This window comes from Lycorma delicatula, chromosome 12 (assembly GCF_047948215.1).
Source record: "Lycorma delicatula isolate Av1 chromosome 12, ASM4794821v1, whole genome shotgun sequence".
NCBI lineage: Eukaryota > Metazoa > Arthropoda > Insecta > Hemiptera > Fulgoridae > Lycorma > Lycorma delicatula.
In genome coordinates this window covers 6,568,424-6,587,610 of record NC_134466.1, presented here as the reverse complement: position 1 = coordinate 6,587,610, position 19,187 = coordinate 6,568,424, and the positions used below count along the sequence as shown (strand labels likewise).

The 19,187-nt window shown below is 40.2% G+C and overlaps 1 protein-coding gene across 1 annotated transcript in view; it reads right to left on the bottom strand.

The window, feature by feature from the left end:
• NaPi-III (Na[+]-dependent inorganic phosphate cotransporter type III) overlaps window positions 1–19,187 on the bottom strand; it is a 144,192-nt gene that overhangs the window by 74,416 nt on the left and 50,589 nt on the right. The window contains exons 2-3 of the mRNA XM_075379761.1: window positions 17,825–18,687; window positions 15,801–15,899 (exon numbers count right to left, since the gene is read on the bottom strand). Of these exons, the coding sequence (XP_075235876.1) occupies window positions 15,801–15,899; window positions 17,825–18,017 (292 nt within the window). The 5' untranslated portion in view covers window positions 18,018–18,687. The remainder of the gene's footprint in view (window positions 1–15,800; window positions 15,900–17,824; window positions 18,688–19,187) is intronic.

The following is a 19,187-nucleotide window of genomic DNA, read 5'->3' as shown; positions in this document are numbered from 1 at the left end:
AGCGTTAACATCGCGTAACGTGTTGTTTCTTTAAAAACTTGGTTTTACAGTTGTGGTGAACCGTAATGGCAGCAATAGGGGCGAATATGTTGGTCGTTGGTGAAAGTGTTTCTTTCGACAACACGGTCATCCAGTACGAATATCATACCGTACGCTTGTTCGTATCGTTGACTTTCAACAACAACGATGAAATCCGGATACCGATACACCAACAGGATGTGTACACGTTACCGCATAAAAGCTTTTTGATGGTCGAAGTGCTGCTAACTACTAAGGCAGGTGATGAAATGGCAACAGAATCGTGTTTAACAAACAACGCGATACCGTTTCTCTTCGAGGAGATACGGTACGAGATAAACGGAACGGAGATGTGTCGTGTACAAAAGTTGGGAATAACGACAACGATAAAGAATATCCTATCGTTGCGTAAAAGCGAAAAAAATATTTTGGAAAATTTCGGGTGGAAGTTCGATGTGACGAAGAAATTAGATTTGGATGAAACCACGAGAAGGTTTTGTTTCTACGTACCGCTGCGTATGCTGATGGGTTTTGCCGAAGACTACAGATACATAATATTAAACGTCAAACAAGAATTGGTTTTGCTTAGATCTTCCAACGACGTGAACGCACTAGTGTCTTCCAAAGAGGCACCCGATTCCAAGTTGAAAGTGACTAAGGTAGGGTGGAAAATTCCGTATATTCACGTTGCCGATACGATGCGATTGCAATTGTTGAAGGTAGTAGAACAAGATAGACCGTTAGCGATAGCTTTTCGTTCATGGCAAATCCACGAATATCCGGCTCTACCACAAGCAAACATACATTGATGGACGGTAAAGACGTGTGCGCAAACGGAGAAACCGAGATACGTGATATTCGGTTTACAGACCGACAGAAAAGATAAAGCTACAAAGTCACTAACACTCTTCGATATGTTCGAATTGGTAAACGTTCGTCTGTATTTGAATTCGCAATACTATCCGTACGACAATCTACTGGGTGATGTGAATATGATGTATGAAATGTTCCAGCTTTCGGTCCGCTTATTACAACAAACCGGAGGACGAGTGTCCCGCTTACAGTTTGGCACATTTCAATACTAGTGTACCGTTAATAGTAATCGACTATTCCCGTCAGAACGATTCGCTTAAAACAGGAACCGTAGATGCACGTATCGATTTCGAGACCAAAAACAATATACCAGCGCACACGATCGCGTACAGTCTCAATATACATGACACCATCGTCACATATACTCCGCTTACGGGAATAGTGAAAAAGGTTATGTAATGCGGGAGGTATTTAAAATCGAACTATTAATGGGACACTTTTCGGATGGTAAAATTCATCAACGGTGGAAGCGTTGTCCATTTTTTACAACACTACCGTATCGATATGAACTGTATTCTAAATCGAGGCCAGTATGGCTTCATAAAAGGGGTTGGCACCGAGGATTGCATCTTAAATGCTCTTACCGAGGTGGAAAGCGCCGACTGCAAATACGTTTTGGCTATTTTTATTGATATAGAGGCAGCATTTCCTTCCTTGTGTTGGAGTTCTGTCCTCTATGCTTTGGAACGCCGCAATGTTCCCGAAGCCACACAGGTCGTGGTCAGAGACTATTTGTCTAACCGTACGGCTCTGTTTAAAGATGCGCACCTAGTTGTGGAAAAATCCGTCACCAGGGGAAGCCAGGGTTCCGTTCTCGGTCCCCTGCTGTGGAACCTGGTGTTTGATGGATTTCTGGGATTGACTTTCCCAGAAGGAGTCACGGCCCAGGCTTTCGCCGATGACTGTCTCCTTTTAGTTCGTGGAGATTCACGACCACAGCTAGAAAGCAGAGCGCAGGCGGCCTTGTCAACCGCCGAAGGCTGGTTGGACATGCAAAATTTAAAGATTTCTGTGCCCAAAACGAAGTTTATGCTTCTAAAGGGCGCAGACAAATTATTATGCAGTCGAAACCCCCACATTAAGTATAAAGGCTGTGTAATCAGCCTTTATACTAGTAAGAGTAAGGGTTCATAAGTACCTAGGTGTTTTATTTGATGATAAGTTGCTTTTTAGTAACCATATTAAACAAGTTGCGGCGGACGCTGTCTCTGTGATCCACAAACTTAGAAGGATTGCTCGGAAAGATTACGGGCTGTCGGGCCGCCAAATGTACTTGGTGTACGGAGGCGTCTTCGAAAGTATGATCGCATACGCGGCGCCAGTCTGGGCGCATAGGTTGGAAAGGAATAGAGCACTACTTCAAAATTTAAGGAGTGCCAAGCGCAGAGCCATGATAGTATGCACTGGTGTTTTTAAAACAACCTCCTACGAGACTACCACCGTATTGGGAAAGGCTCTCCGAATCGATTTAGTGGTGAAAGTTCGAGCAGCTATGTGGAAGTTGCGAAGAGGTCGGGAAACAGAGACATTTGGGATGCGGTTTCGAGCCGGGCTAGAACCGGAGCGGAACGGCTATCACAATGCGCCGTGTCCAAATTTCGTACAGTGTCCCATTTCCCGCCTGCGGAAGAGGCTATGGAGCCTCGTGATGGAGGCATGGCTGCATGAATGCCACACCACGAATAAGAGAAGATCTCTGTATAGGTTTATACAGGATCTGGGATATGGAATGCCTCGAATTCATTTTTAAGGGCGGTGGTGGCCAAGTGCTCACCAACCATGTGAAATTGATGCAATATCTGTTCAGGTTTCGCCCAGCTCATAAATCGGGCCACCCTGGAACTTAGAGGTCCGGGGGAAAACTGGCCGCTCATAAACGGAGAGTCAATGTGGCGAGAGCCGCATTGTCGGACCGTGTGGGTGTTCCTCGATGAGGTTGCGATGTTCAACCGTCATCGTTAGATTGTTTAATTTAAATTGGATTTTACTGATTCCTATAGCGTAGCTGTGGGAAGTCCTCTCTGAAATAATGGCTGGCCACCAGCCAGTAAAAGCTCCAAGCGCTTTAAATGGTGGACAGGCACTAGCTGGCTGACAGCGACCGAGGCGTGGCGGTTTAAATTGCCGTCTTTTAATATATAACTAGATCGTTTTTGTAACAAGGGGTGCGCCTTCCCGATTTAGTTTTAAATTGGACAAGTGAGTGGTAGGGACAATTAAGCGGGTGCTGTACGGCACCCTGCTTAACCCGTTCACGGAGGTTAGGAGCATTTAGGAAAACGAGGTCGCAAATCTGTTTCAGAGGCACATTAGCCGTTTTTTGGCACAAACATTTGGTCTATGCTCTAGGGCGACCGAATGGGGTGGTGGCGGGAGAGATGCCAGCTAACCAACACTAACGTATCGTCTTAAAAAAAAACTGCTGACACTGTTAGCAACATCACAGCATCGTTACCTTCAGAAAAAGCAGAGGTTAACATCGCTAATACGAGTTTATCATTACATAACGTAACGTAAAAATAAAGGAAGAAAACCGTAATGATAATGATATTACTACGTAGAAGGAAAAAATTGTGTAGGCAGGTCACGTTTGGAATGTTTAAAACAAATTGTTAGGGATATAGGATGTAGAGGGTATACTGAAATGAAACGGCTAGCACTAGATAGGGAATCTTGGAGAGCTGCATCAAACCAGTCAAATGACTGAGACAAAAAAAAATTACTACGTTAACATAACGTTACATATACATAAAAATGATGATGGATTTGTACAATAAAAAGGAGGGGGTTATCCCCACCACGTCTACAGTGATATAATAAAGGGGACTAAGATCTTTGACCTCGCAGTTGAGCAACGATCATGGAACGAGTTATCGTATCACGCCTTTCTCGGCAATCGAGGTGAGTTTATAGTTAAATAATTCGCTGTTGTCGGTGACAGCAGATGTTGCATGATAATACATTTTCATTCACCGTACCCGTGCGCTGAATTGAAATCGAAACACAGGCGGATGGCCGCTTAGTTAAAAAGAAACTATCACAAAATAGATTGGGAGTACGGTGACGTTGTATATAGCGATGATGTTATGAAGAAAATTTGTTCACAGTTCTCTACACTATACACAAAGGGGTCGGAGAAATCTGAATTTTTGCGTCGATATCATAACGATGTTCGAATGATACAAGAGGCCGCACCAAAGCCGAATTCAAGTTACATCGTAACCTGTCCGTACCATAAACTACATCCAAGCGGAAATTGTGCGTTACAAACTGGATATTTCTACATGGAGTGGTTGGAATTGTGTAAAAAGCCGTTGGATCTAGTCAGAGAAGCGGATCGTTTGATATCTTTTCAAAATACAAACGTAAACAACAAAGAAGAATTGGCCAAGAACGGTGTTTACTATTCCTTCAACGATTTGTGCATACGATGTTGTTGGTGCAACGAATCGATTAACACACACAATTTACCACAATTTAGCAATTGCATGAAGGAAAACATCCCGCTGTCATTAGAGTCTATCGTACCTCGAAGAGGGTTTGGTCAGCAGAGTTCACTCTGTTGACCAAACCGAAAAGAATGGTAGTTGTGGTGAAAAGGTGAATGACACAAGTATCTACACTGCAGTCGATCATTCGTGTGTGAGCTCTGTCTGCCAGCGTGCTGATGGATGCCTTATCGTTTATTAACGTTTTCAACGATCAAGACTGTTTTCTCAAACGGTTACCATTGAAGAAGTTAACCGATCTTCATATAGGTATTGACTATGTATTATTGGACATGAGAAAGGTATATACATCATACGGTGAGGTTCGCATTTGTGTCATGTTATACGACACGGATTCTGACAACGAATCGTATTGTTTTCAGCTATTATTACCAAGGAGCTATACAAACAAATTTACCGAAGAAGAAATGACTGTTGTACGACGTCATTCGATGAAGCTAACTTATTACGGTGTAAAAAATGACCAAGACGACAACGGTACCAGCGTCACTGAAGTATTAAAATTAAGTTTATAAGACATGGTATTATTTGATGAACTTTGTAACATGATATGACGAGCAAGAAAAAAAGGTAAACGATATAAAAACCGGATCGTGTGTTTTATAGTAGGCCTCTATGGAAGAGATTTCACTCATGTAAAAAAAAAATTTTCAACGCGACGCGGTTGCTACCTCTTGGTTGGTGTGGAAATGCAACTAGTAAATAGGTACAGTTTCAAGATGCGGATGTTGACATAGCCGCATTGGATTTGGTTATTTCTCTTATCATCGTGTAACGACGTTGCTACATCTGATTAAAATTGTAAACGCGGTGTTCGATGACCTTTGTTGGATTTAGCATTCAGGATGTGCCGTTTCCGGTTACATACGCTATTAAAACTGCTGAGTATGCATGGTTGTTTCTTAGAATTACACGATTAACACTGTTCAATGTTACTCGTAAAATGACTTGTGGCTTCAACGTCGGGTTGGGTGTGGCACTTTAGAGAGTTGTGACGTCTATAGATAGTCGTTTGTGTATGGAAGTTTTCTTGTTCAAACATGTTGGTGGTCGACTGGATGCGTAGGCATTGTAGGAAGGGATACGAAGGCCTTGTATGGATGGAGGGGTACGTCTTAGTTAGTTTCTTCATTCCGTCGCTGTCGCTTGACTTGAACGCTTACTACACATATCATCGTCGTCGTTATTATTGTCATCACCATATACGTCAATCTGTCGCAAACATTTATTCAGAAGATTAATGCAAAGACCTCACCAAGCCAACTCAATCAAATCACAAGTGTTGGTGAATTAATTATCGAGAAGAAATACGACATTTTATCAATGAATCGATGGACTACTAAATACGGTACTTGTATTATGTGCACCCTTCAACGTGAGGATGATGATGATGTAGAACGTACAGTTTTTCTACCAAAGGGGTTCGCCGATCGTCTAGACAACGATGAGATTGACCAGCTAGTGGCAAATAAGACAAAATTAATATTCAAAGGGATTGTAGGGAAAACCTACAATGTCGTTTTCGAATAGGTATTTAATTCAAAATGAGAAGACGATAGAGGTATAGGAAAATAGTCCTGAAAAGGACTACAACACATAACACGTACAACATACATTCAATTTATTATACAAAAAACAGAAAACTCTAAACCCCCATGCTGCAAATTTGTACTAACTATTGTTTTTTGTTTTTTTTTAATTAAAAATGATAGTTTTTACAATTGCTATATGTAGTGGTTCCAAGGCCCGTTGCATGATCTGGTAATAGATTTGAATGAGTGTTTTGTAGGCCTCTAGGGGAGAGATTTCACTCGTTAAAAAAAATCTCAACGCGCCACTCTTGCTACCTCCTGGGTGATGTGGAAATGCAACAACAACAACGCTATAATCCATCATACAGTAATGTAGGGCTGATTTGGTTTTTTCTTTTGAATTGTAACGGACTTTGTTTTTCAGTTAGGTGGTGTTGCGCAACCGCTTTGAATCCTACGCTGTAATTGGTCGGAAGGGTGTAGCACTTTCGCGCCTACCACTGTAACGGTTGTTCAAAATAGGATGCTCAACCTTAGGCCATGTTCGTCAGCTGTTCTTCAGTCGCACGCCAGACCTACCTCGGACTGTCAGCAACACGTCAACGCTACGCCAACGCACGCGCACACACATGCACCCGCCGCCTCCCGGTTTAACGGCCACGACGCCCAGGACCATCCTCAAGGTACGTCCATACTTAATTTTTTTTTTTTTTTTTTGGGCGAAAAACGATTGGTCGTTATCATCGCCCGGAAAATAAATAAATAAATAAAAGTAACAGTAAAAGTAATTAAAACTTAAAACTACTATCACAGGAAGGAAAATCCGAAATGGGTGGAAAAGGCCCATTCTCGGATAACAAAAACACTAACATGTAACTTAAAACTACGTTAAAAACTATCATATTAAAACTAAATAAAACTTAAAACTAAAAAAAGAGATAAAACTTACAATTAATATCACAAAAATCTTACAACTAATATCACAGACGAATTTAAAAAACATTAAAAAAAACAACAAAATATGAATATATATATATAAAACAAAATTCCGATAGGGAGTGTAAAAGGCTCGCTACTCGGATAACAAAAACAATACATAGGACTAGAGTAATTAAATTTTTTGTATTAACCCTATACTACGCAAAAACAGAAACATCCGGTTTAAAACCTCTTTATCATTACACAAGATACCACGGATGTTTCTGGGTAGTTTAAATTTACGACGCAATGCCGCATAACATATGCAGTCCACGAGTATGTGGCGCACAGTCACGCGGCAGTTGCATCGTGCGCATAGAGGTGGTTGTCCTCTTGTAAACAGGTACTCGTGTGTGACCCTCGTGTGTCCTATCCGCAATCGACAGAGAACTACTTCCTCACGTCGGAGTTTTCTGTATGAGGAGTCCCATGGTAACACAGAATCTTTAATCTGACGGAGTTTATTATCAATGGTAGCCGTCCAATCACCTTGCCACCTTGCTCTTAATAATTGTTTTACATAATTAATGAAATCAAAAGTAGCAACTCAGGTGATGAAAGGAGGCTGGTTACATGCTTCTTTGGCAGCGGAATCTGCATGTTCATTACCTGGAATCCCTACGTGGCTAGGGACCCAGCAAAAACTTAATTCTGTGTTGCGATTATTCAACTCAGCGATTGCGTTGTAAATTTCAATGACGATAGGATGTTTAGAATAAAAGTTTTTTAAGGCTTGGAGAGCACTACACGAGTCACTGCTAATAAGAATTTTTCTATATTTTGGGTTAATGATGTTTAGAGCCTTATTTATAGCGTATAGTTCAGCGGTAAACACACTCGTAATACCGGGTAGACCAAACATAGAAGTTCTCTCATTGACAACAAATGCACCCCCAACTGTATCGTTTTGTTTCGATCCATCAGTGTATACAACCGCGTCTGGTTTCATCTTGGAGAGAACACACTGAAACATTTGCTGAAAGACAATAGATGGTGTTGATTATTTATTGTATGTAGTCAGGTCAAAATTAAAATTTATGAGGTTTATTCTCCATGGAGGATATGAGCAAGGATACATAGGAAAGAATGACGGTGTGTCAAAATTTATATGCTGCAGCAGACGCCAGGTACGGACACCTACAGGTGCAGTACGACGTGGATGGTCTTCATACTTTCCTAGATTAGGATTTCTAAAGACCGAGTCAAGAACCGGGTGATTTGGCTGTCCTCTGAGACGAGCAAAATAAGATAATAAGAGCTGGTCTCGTCTATCCCAAAGTGATGGTTCACCACAGTCTACAAGTAAGCTTGCGACAGGACTTGATCTAAACGCGCCTGTGGCAAACCGAAGGAAAACATGATGTACACTATCCAGCATTTTAAGCACGGTTTGACGAGCTGAAGAGTAGGCGACACAACCATAATCTAAACGGGAGCGAACAAAGGAATAGTAAAAACGTATCATACATGATCTATCGGCTCCCCAGTTGGTGTTAGTAAGGACTCGCATCATATCTAGAAGTTTGGAACATTTTGTTTTCAATTCTTTTAAATGTTTGACCCAAGTAAGACGGTTATCAAAAAATAAACCTAAAAACTTGACGTAAGTAGAGATAGTAATAGTCTCTCCGTTCAGAAATATTTGCGGAATAGAAGGGTTTCGTAGCCGAGAAAAAAACTACACATTTTGTTTTTTCCGATGAAAATGTGAAACCAGTAATCCTGGACCAAGCTTCAAGGTGAGATATAGTGTTCTGCAGTAGTCTCTCTGCTGTAGGTGCTGAACGGCTTGCAATGTAGATAGCAAAGTCGTCAGCAAATAGTGAGCATGAGACAGGAGCCTGCACACATTTGGTAATATCGTTTATGGCTACAGAAAATAAGGTGGCACTTAATACACTACCTTGGGGCACTCCATTCTCCAAGATGACACTATCTGAGAGCGAATCATCCACACGAACACGAGCCGTTCGGTGATTTAAGAATCCCCGGATAAAAGCAAGCATATTGCCCTTGATTCCTCATTCTTTGAGAGTGTTAAGAATACCACGTCGCCAGGCTGTGTCATACGCCTTGTTTATATCGAAGAAGATAGCGACGAGGTGCTGCCGATTTAGGAAAGCGTTTTGTATGGCTGTTTCTAGTGACACTAAATGGTCAATAGAAGATCGTCCTTGTCGAAAACCACACTGTTCTGGAGATAGAAAGCCATGTTTCTCCAAGTACCGTCGTGTCTTCGCTTATGTATGCCGTTCCGGCCTGGTGGCGCTCTATCGCCATCAGGCGCAACAAAGAGAGACTGGCGAGGACGCACAAGTGTGTGCTCCTAGGTGTTGTGTCCGCATACAGGACAGTGTCCTATGCCGCTCTGTGCGTGTTATCGGGTACACCTCCTATTGACCTAATCACAAAAAAAAGGGCGGAGAGGGCACAAGGCAAGCCAGAACAAGAGGTCAGGGATGCCGTTTATAATATCTGGCAGGAAAGATGGTCGCAGGAAGCTGTGGGTCGATGGACGAGAACCCTCATCCCCAACATCAAGCCATGGTTGTCGAGAAGATTTGGTGAGGTTGATCATCACCTATCGCAGTTTTTTACAGGACATGGTTCCTTCAATAACTACCTGCACAAAATAGGCAAGAGAGAAGAACCAATTTGCAACTACTGCAACGAGATAGATGATGCTGAGCACACCTTTTTTGAGTGCAATAGGTGGGACACACTTAGACATAGTAAGGCACTCACAGGTATAACTCCAGAGACAACAATAGACTACATGCTAAGAAGCGAGTCAAACTGGAATAATTTTGCTAGTTTTGTTAGACAAGTTGTTCTACAGAAATACTCCGATGAGAGCAGACAAGGTGTTGGCTAGAATAGGACTGGGTGGACAGCCTTGCTGGTGAGGTCCAGCATGCTGCGGTGTGTTGGCACTGATGAGCCACCAAGGACTCCACGGGTAACAGTCAGGCAAGAGCACACTGAATACTGAAGGGACCCGGTACCGCGTCGCGGCGAACTGGGTCTGGCGTGGTGTATTAGTATTGCCCTTTTGGGTCCCCAAGGGGCCAATATTGATAAAGAACTCTCAAAAAGAGCTAACCGGTAGGCCGACCTGCCTTGCCGGTATATAGCCGGTAGGTGGGGAGGCCTATTTGAGTTTAAAGACACTCCCCTGGGCGGCGTAATACCAACAAGTCGGTCCGGCCCAGGGGAGCTGAGAGAAAAAAAAAAGAAAAAAAAAAAGGTTTTAGTATTGGTATAATAAATGCTTCTGACCAGCGGGTGGGAAGACTTGTTCGGAGAATAAACCGTTGAAAATATTCAAAAGTTGTTGTAGTGCCGAATTAGGAAGGTGTGAAAGCATGGAAAGGCGAATTTTGCCCGGTCCAGGGGAAGTGTCTCGTGAATTTTTTAGTGCATGTAACAATTCTTTAAATACGAATGGAGTGTTTAATTCACCAACCGAATCACCAATGTTTAACGATAATACTTCTATTTGTATCTTGTACCGTTGAAAATCGTTATTATATGATGAGGAGAGAGACACCGAGCGGAAAGATTTTGCTAGACTATTTGCCACTTCCGAGGATGATGAAAGGAGTTCTCCTTCATCAATAAGACCGAGAATAGATTGTTTCGGTGATCCGAAAATTGCACGAATTTTCTTCCATACAGTAGACGTGGGAGTAGTGCGTGAGATAGTGCTCACGTATTTCGTCCATGAATTCCTCTTAGCATCCAAGAATACTCGACGGCACACCGCTCTAGCCCTGCGGTATAAATTTAGATGTTCTGTTGTAGGCCTACGATTAAATTTGCGTAGTGCCTGCCGTCGATTCCTAATAGTATATTTGCAATCATCGTTCCACCATGGAACGAAAGGACGTCTAGGATTACCCGATGTTTGTGGGATATATCTGTTGGCATTCTCAAGTATCATGGACGTAAAAGAAGAATATTGGTCGAGGATGTTCGCTCCATCGTCATACTGAGATTGGAATGCTTTATGGTATCCGTTCCAATCTGTCTTTTCAACAATCCATCTCCGTGGCCTTCTTTTAATCTCGCAGTCTACACCGAAACCAATAATAATTGGTCTATGATCACTGCCGTGAAAGTCATCACAAACAGACCAATTAAAATGAGGGAGCACATTCGGTGAGCATATGGAAAGATCAAGGTTAGATACAGTACCAGTTGATAAGGACATGAATGTGTGTGATCCATTATTCAGTAGGCAAAGGTCAAAATCTTGTCTCAATCTGTTTATCATATTTCCTCGAGTGGAGCAGAAGGTTGAGCCCCAGGAAATATGATGGGCATTGAAGTCTCCTACTATTAACGATGGAGATGGTATTTGCGTGAGGAGATTTGAGACATCTAAAGCACTGAACTCAGTGTTCGGTGAGAGATACAGATTGCAGATATGCAATTTGAAGGGAATAGAGACCTTTACTGCAATATCAGGAATGACAGTGGTTAGTTGAATTCTTGTAGCTGACACCCCATTCTTCATGAAAATCGCTACTCCACCACTCTCCCTACTGTCTACTAGGAAGTCGTATCTCTCACAGAAGTATCCTCTGAGTGTAATTCGGTCATGTTGTAGAAGGTGAGTTTCTTGGTAACACATGATTAGTGGATCATGTGTGCGCTAGTACTCTAATATCTTCAATGCGGGACCGAATACCTCTAACATTCCACTGAATAATGTTCATAAGTGTAAAAAATAAATAAAAAAATCAATTTCGGAAATTATATAAAAATTAGTTGTACGCAATTCGGTTTTTCTTTTTTGTATTTTTTATTTTAAAGAACTCCGATGCCCTAGGGTCGGGTGGTTTTTCAACCATATCCTCCAGTATATGAGGTGATGGTGGAGGAGATTTATTTGATTGGGATGCTGTAGTTGACATCCCAGAGGAGATAGTTATGTGGGTTCCCTTTATGGGTAGCTTATTAGGTGGCTTACTGCCAGCTGTGATAGTCGCTATTCGTGCCGGTACGACTTTGGGAACAGGAACTTTCGTATGTATCATACTGTTTGATTCACTAACTGCGACGGAGGACTTTTTATTCATTTTTGTCAGCTCTGAGATAGTGGCTGTAAGTGAAGCTACTTGATCAGATAGCATCTGAACAAGTTTTTTAAGCTCGTTCCAGGATCCGCACTGCTGATTAATAACATTTGTAGGAATTTGTTTAGATGTAGCGGTGGCAAAAGATACGTCTGGTTTAACCAGATTCCGTGAATTGTTTATCTTTTTATATTCTCTACGTGCAGCCGGAAAAGATAGTTTTTGCTCCGTACAGATTTTGAGAATTGCCTTTTCTTCTTTAAAAGTTGGGCAATCTCGGGAGCGGGCTGTATGTGGAATACTGCAGTTTGCACATTTTTCACTTTCTTCGCAGTTAGTGTCATTGTGACCTTCCTTACCCCATCGAGCACAGATCTCAATTTTCGTGCAAGATGTTGTAGTGTGACCAAAACCTTAGCATCTGAAACATCGCCGTGGGTTGGGTATGAATGATCGTACTCGAACCGAGAGGTAACCCACTTTAATCTTTTCTGGTGGAGCAGGGAGATTGAATGTTAATATAAGAAACGGTGTTGGTTCTTCTGTTCCGTTCTGCCCTTTCATTATCCGTTTCACTTCAACAACGTCTTGGTGGCAAAGCTCATCAACTATTTCCGAGATATCTATATCTAAAAGGTCTCTACAAAAAATTACACCCCGGCTCGTATTTAACGTTTTGTGGCATTCTGCACTTATATTTATACCACCCATATTACGGAGACGTAAGATAGATCGACTCTGTTCATCGTTGAATGTTTCAACCAGAATCGATCCGTTGCGTAATTTCCTGATATTCTTCGGGGAGCCACTTGCACCTGTTATGGTTTTGTTAATTAAGAAAGGTGAAACCTTTTGAAGGGAGCCACCTTCCTGACTATTTCTGAGAACAACGAATCTAATATTTTTATATTTCGATTCTAACAAGTTGTGGTTCTCTTCAGTAGGACTTTTATCCTCGTCAGACAAAGCTGACCGAGGTCTCTTCACAAGACTGTATTTGGTGGTTTTTTCAGATGGACCACCAACCATCATTGTGTTTATTGTTGGAACTGAAATTTTGGTCCCACGAGTACCGGCGAAAAATGGACCACTCCAGCAGAGCGCACGCGTACTGGAGCTAGAGCTAAATACAACTGGGTTCGCCCTGGTGCCCAGAGGACATCGTTCGAGACTCACTACGTAGAGCCATTCACCCATCGGCACGATTTGTTCCCACCTTGGGTTACGGGTGCAACACCACCGTAAGATGTCGCAACACCACCGAGTGTAAATGTAAGAAATATCAGTGTAGGTTGTTGTTGTGTAATTGTGTATGTGTGTATGTTGTAATTTATGTAGTGTTCTTGGTGTAGTATATGTGTATAATGTAAAGTGTTCCGCAGCTCATTGTATAGTGGGAAGGAAAGCTGCGGAGGCTAGGCATACTTAATGGTGGTTGCAGCAGTAACGGTCGCTTTCAATGCGACCTGGTATGTATTTATACATTTAATCATTTTTCCGATCTGTAAAATTTAATGAAATAATTTTTTTTCTTTTTTAGTTCAAATAAATTTGTAAGATAATTCTATTATAAATAAACTTATTAATACTGCATAAACTCAAGTTTTTTATTTCTTCTGTTACAATGATAAATGTTATATATCACATTTATATTAGATGTTGGAGGGCGTTAAGAGATTTTTTATTTTTGCTTAACAGATAATAACTAATTGTTGCAAACTTTGTATTCGTCATTAATATTTAATTCCTGGGTGTAAATTTACTACTTTGTAATAATACAAAGTTGGAGTATAGTGTGTGTGTTGTATGACGCTACTGTCGATCTTGGGAATCTTTTAACACACACCTAGATATTTTATTTTTTATGAACAATGTCTTAATGCTGAATGAATGTTTACGGGATATATTAGTGGAAGTTTACGTACACACACAGAAAGAGAGAGAGAGTTTTGCATTACGTTGATTCAGCACATTCCTATGTGCAGTGTCTGCACATTCTAGGCAGTGTCTGCCATGGTTGTGGTGGTGGTGGTAGCAGCAGTAACTGTCAAGAGTTTTGCGCATGCGCAAACTCTTTGAATCCGGCGCTGTGACTGGTCGGAAGGATTTGGCTCCTACTACTGTAACGGACGTTCAAAATAAGACGCAAAAAAGGAAAATCCAAGATGGCTGCTGCGACACTAACGCTCCTTGTGGTCACCAGAACAAGCTGCTTCGACAGTAACGCTCCTACTGGTCACCACAAGAACTAGTGGTGCAGTACAACTGACAAATATATAAGGGAAAAGGTAACTTCCCACCGGGAAAAAAGGGAAGATCCAAGATGGCCGTCTCGACACTAAAGCTCCTGTGGTCACCAGAAGAACTAGTAACGCAGTACAACTGCAAAAGAATGGCGAATCCAAGATGGCTGACGGTCGCCATTTCAGTAAATCCAAGATGCCTTCGCGACACTAAAGCTCCTAGTGATCACCAGAACAACTAGTGACGCCAGTACAACTGTCAAATATATAAGAGAAAAGGGAACTTCCCACGGGGAAAAAGGGAAGATCCAAGATGGCCGTCGTGACGCATGCGCTCCTGGTGGTCACCAGAAGAACTAGTGGCGCACTAGAAGCTGTGTGTAGGTGAAGGGTGGGGGTGGGGGTGAGATTCGGTAGTAGCCGCAAGTGGGCGGTAGTGGGCGCGGGTAGTTGTGGGTGGTCGCTGGGTAGGTGGTAGTGGGCGTGTATGGGTGTTGGTGGGGGTGGGGATTGTGTAGGTGTGTATAGGTAGGTAGGTAAGTGTATGTATTTTTGTGTTTGTGTGTGTATGTATATGTGTGTGTGTGTTAGTGTATAGACTGATATGACGTTAAGATTCACAGCTTATATAAAACATTTTTCACACTTTACATCAGGGAGTCACTGCAGCCGATCGGTTTAAGACGTCAGTCAGTCGCGTCCCGTCATGACCGGGTTAGAGTCCTAGCCAACCAAGTTTTTTTTTCACTTCGAATATTATTTATTTATTTAATTCAAATCGACCGGTACACAACAGCGGTACCAACCTTTGAATTAATTATTATAAATAATATTCAAAGCGAATATATTACTCAAGTTGGTATCCCTGCAGAATTTCAAATATCGCGCTAAGGGAAAAGGGAAATTCCAAGATGGCGGTCGACGACCATCTTGGATTCAAGATGGCGGCGGCCGCCATGTGAGTAAAGTTCAAGATGGCGGACGGCCGCTATCTTGGATTTTGACGACTCAACGCCCATTTCCGTACTACCGCTGCTATTCTTTCTTAATTCTCTTCAAATGTCAAAACAGTCTGAATCTTGTCTCTTTAACCTATCCTATCCGACGCAGTTCTATATTTGTGTGAGTTATTACTTTTACATTCCTCACAAAACGCTTCTTTGTTTTATCTGTCATGTTTTTAACAAATTTCATTCATGTAGATCGCAGTTTACTAGCCAGCCTCCTGTCCTTTTGTAACCTCCTGTATTTCAGATATGAAAATCGCCATTAAATACATATTGTATAAGACTTTACAACTTCTTGTTGCTTCCTTGTTCTATATAATCCTATTATCATTTGAGAAAAACCTTTTGCACTCTGTAATCTGTCACATGTATGAATATGTGTATTTGTGTGTGTGTGTGTGTGTGTGTGTTAGTGCGCACACTTTTCTTTATATTTATCTAGATATTTATTGAAAAATTTAGAATGTTAGGAAAATAAATAATATAGAATCATCGATAGATTATCATAATTATAAATATAAAAAAATTTAAAGCGTAAGTACAAAAACCTTATTCTTACCGAGGCAAGATAAGCATCCTAGTATCAGTTCTTCTTCGGCTCCTTCGTAAAGTGTTACATCTAATATTCCTTTTCTCATCGTATCGGATACTTTGTAACCTGTGGAAAAAATAAAACAATAGACATATATTTTATAAATCATAACACCCATGTTCAGATTCATTTCTTTTCTTTGTCCTCTTGCTTAAATGTAAGCATCTCCTGTCATCTTCCTTCTTCTTATTTGTTAATGAACCGGCTGATCTTAATTATCGTTAAAATTATTAACGCGTGAATTTTTACTATCTTTTACAATATGAACGAGTTATGAAAATATGTATCTGTGCGAGCCAGAATGTTTAATCTTCTAAAATATATACTTAACTTAATCATTATATTTAATATAATGTTAACTAATTTAATGTAAATTTAGATGCGAATAAAGGAAGTGTAAAATATCCATTTGTTTATTTATCCGGTAATTTTTTTTTGTCTTCAGTCATTTGACTGGTTTTATGCAGCTCTCCAAGATTCCTTACCTAGTCCTAGTCGTTTCATTTCGGTATACCCCCTACATCCTACAACCCTAACAATTTGTTTTACATATTCCAAACGTGGTCTGCCTACACAATTTTTTCCTTCTACCTGTCCTTCCAATATTAAAGCGACTATACTAGGATGCCTTAATATGTGGCCTACAAGTTTGTCTCTTCTTTTAGCTATATTTTTCCAAACGCTTCTTTCTTCTTCTGTTTGCCGCAATACCTCTTCATTTGTCACTTTATCCACCCGTCTGATGTTTAACATTCTCCTATAGCACCGCATTTCAAAAGCTTCTAATCTTTTCTTCTCAGATACTCCGATCGTCCAAGCTTCACTTCCATATAAAGCGACACTCCAAACATATACTTTCAAAAATCTTTCCTGATTTTTGATGTAAACAAATTATATTTCTGACTGAAGGCTCGTTTCGCCTATGCTATTCGGCATTTTATATCGCTCCTGCTTCGTCCATCTTTAGTAATTCTACTTCCCAAATAACAAAATTCTTCTTCCTCCGTAATCTTTTCTCTCACTGTTTTTATATTCAGTGGTCCATCTACATTATTTCTACTACATTTCATTACTTATTTTCATGCGATAATTCTTGCGTAGGACTTCATCCGTGCCGTTCATTGTTCCTTCTAAATCCTTTTTACTCTCAGCTAGAATTACTGTATCAGCAGTAAATCGTAGCATCTTTATCTTTTCACTTTGTACTGTTACTCCGAATCTAAATTGCAATCGAATCCATCAATTAATTAGCATATACAATTACCACAACCAACCTATTGTACATTATTTTTGGTCCTCTGGGCCGGATGATTACAAAATATGGAAGTGAAGTTCTAGTATCGTTTATGTATAAATACATTGCAACTTGGCAAATTCAATTTTCATCGGTTATCTTCAATACTAATAAAAAAATTAACTCCTCCAACATGTGCCAATGTTCCACGAGACCGTATCGGTACAAGTCCCCGGCCAAATGCACCTAAGTGAACGCTGGTGGTGGCCGATTCGTAGGCGCAGTAGTGTGCCTCAGCCATCTTATCATCTACGTCGACCGGGTCGCCGTTGTCGATAGGATTACCAGGACCTGCGTAATTAGGCTCGGGACAATTTATATCGGTGAGAAGTTTATTTTCCTTCGCCAGTTATACATTAATAAGATTCCCACTAAAATCGGCGGGAGGTTCTCCGCCACATTCAACAATCGGCGGGAACTAAAATAGTCTGATCTACGGCTAGGCAGCCGTAGATGAAGGCCCTATTCACCCCCTTACTGAGTATCAGAGCTTCTACGTCAAAAACGAGAAAAACGTTGAAGGAAAGAGATTTTTTCAAGTTTTAATTGTTATTTATCAATATTATTTTTACAACCGTGAGGATAACGAACACAGCGGAGGTCCAAGGGGCGAAGCCCCGACCGGCTAATTTTCTATTAATAATATTAGTATAGTAATTTATTATTATTATTAATAATAATATAGATTCATACTTACCTAATAATACAGCACCAGCAATCTCAAATACAGTGGCCAAGCAGCATGCTACTCGAATCGTTAATACTTTAGATCCGACGGATGTCCCAAAAGAATTTGCCACGTCATTTGCACCGATTCCAAAAGCAAGTACGAAAGCAACCATAAAACTAATAACAACTACCCATATTAGCTCGGGTGAATGCGGTTCCATAATGTGATTTTTTTAACTTTCAAATTTTACTTTATTTAAATCGTTCAAACAATCAAATAAATCAACCGACTCGATCAACAATATTAATAGAAATAACAATAAAAATACTTCTTTTTCTATATATAAATTTATATAATTTAAATAATCAACTTATTCACCGTTATTTACCCGCGGCACGCGACACAATTAACAGACAAATCACTCTTAAATTCTAATATCACAGATCGTAAATTTCTAATCTTTTATATAATAACCGTTATCCCCTCCTTGGCCTACCGAGATCACTTTTAAACTCTTATTAAAAAAATAAATATATATACTTATATATTTATTATATTTATATTTAACTAATCAAATTTACAGTCGTTTCTTCTCTCCTTTTTACACGTTTTGCAAAACTTAATACGATCCGTAACCCGTTTAACCCCATAATGATGAAATTAATGTTATTTATTTATCGGGATCGTTTAATATATCCTTGAAAATTATTTAATTTTATTTTCAATCGTTCGGTAAATTAAGTCGGCTGCGAATAAAGTTTTTAATTAAAAATATAATATACAATAAAATTAAATTAAAATAAACGCGGACCAGCAGAATAAAAATCAAAGCCGTTTTTACATCCGTTTATGTTCTTTTTCATCCTCATCACACATGCGCGTATAAAAATCTGAAACATAAAATAATAAAAATTGATTAAACTTAAAAGTTTTATTAGAGAAAAATTGTCGTCGCTGTAACAAATTGTTGCGAATTATGTTTGTACATATTTTAGTATTACATAACAGACTTGCCAAACTCTAAACAACGAAGAAACGTTCAGGACCAGTTCTACCGGTGAAAAGTTCATATAAACGTCTGTTTGGAAACTCTTTGTTTTCGAGTTAGCCGACGAAATATTTCGCCCGGATTTCAGCTCTTCTAATAAAAAGAAGCCCTACTGTAATTTTTAGAACCCGAATTAAGGATTAAGATGAAACAGGTCATAGAACTGTAACTCTAGTAGTTTTTATGATATCCCACGTAAAACAAAATTCGGTGTCGAAAAACAACATTTATTTCAGGTTTGTAGTTCAATCGCTTTGTTAAACGACTAATAAACGGGGGGAAATTTAATAACAAAACTTGTAACGATTTTAATTCTGAGAAAATTAATGTATATATTGACAA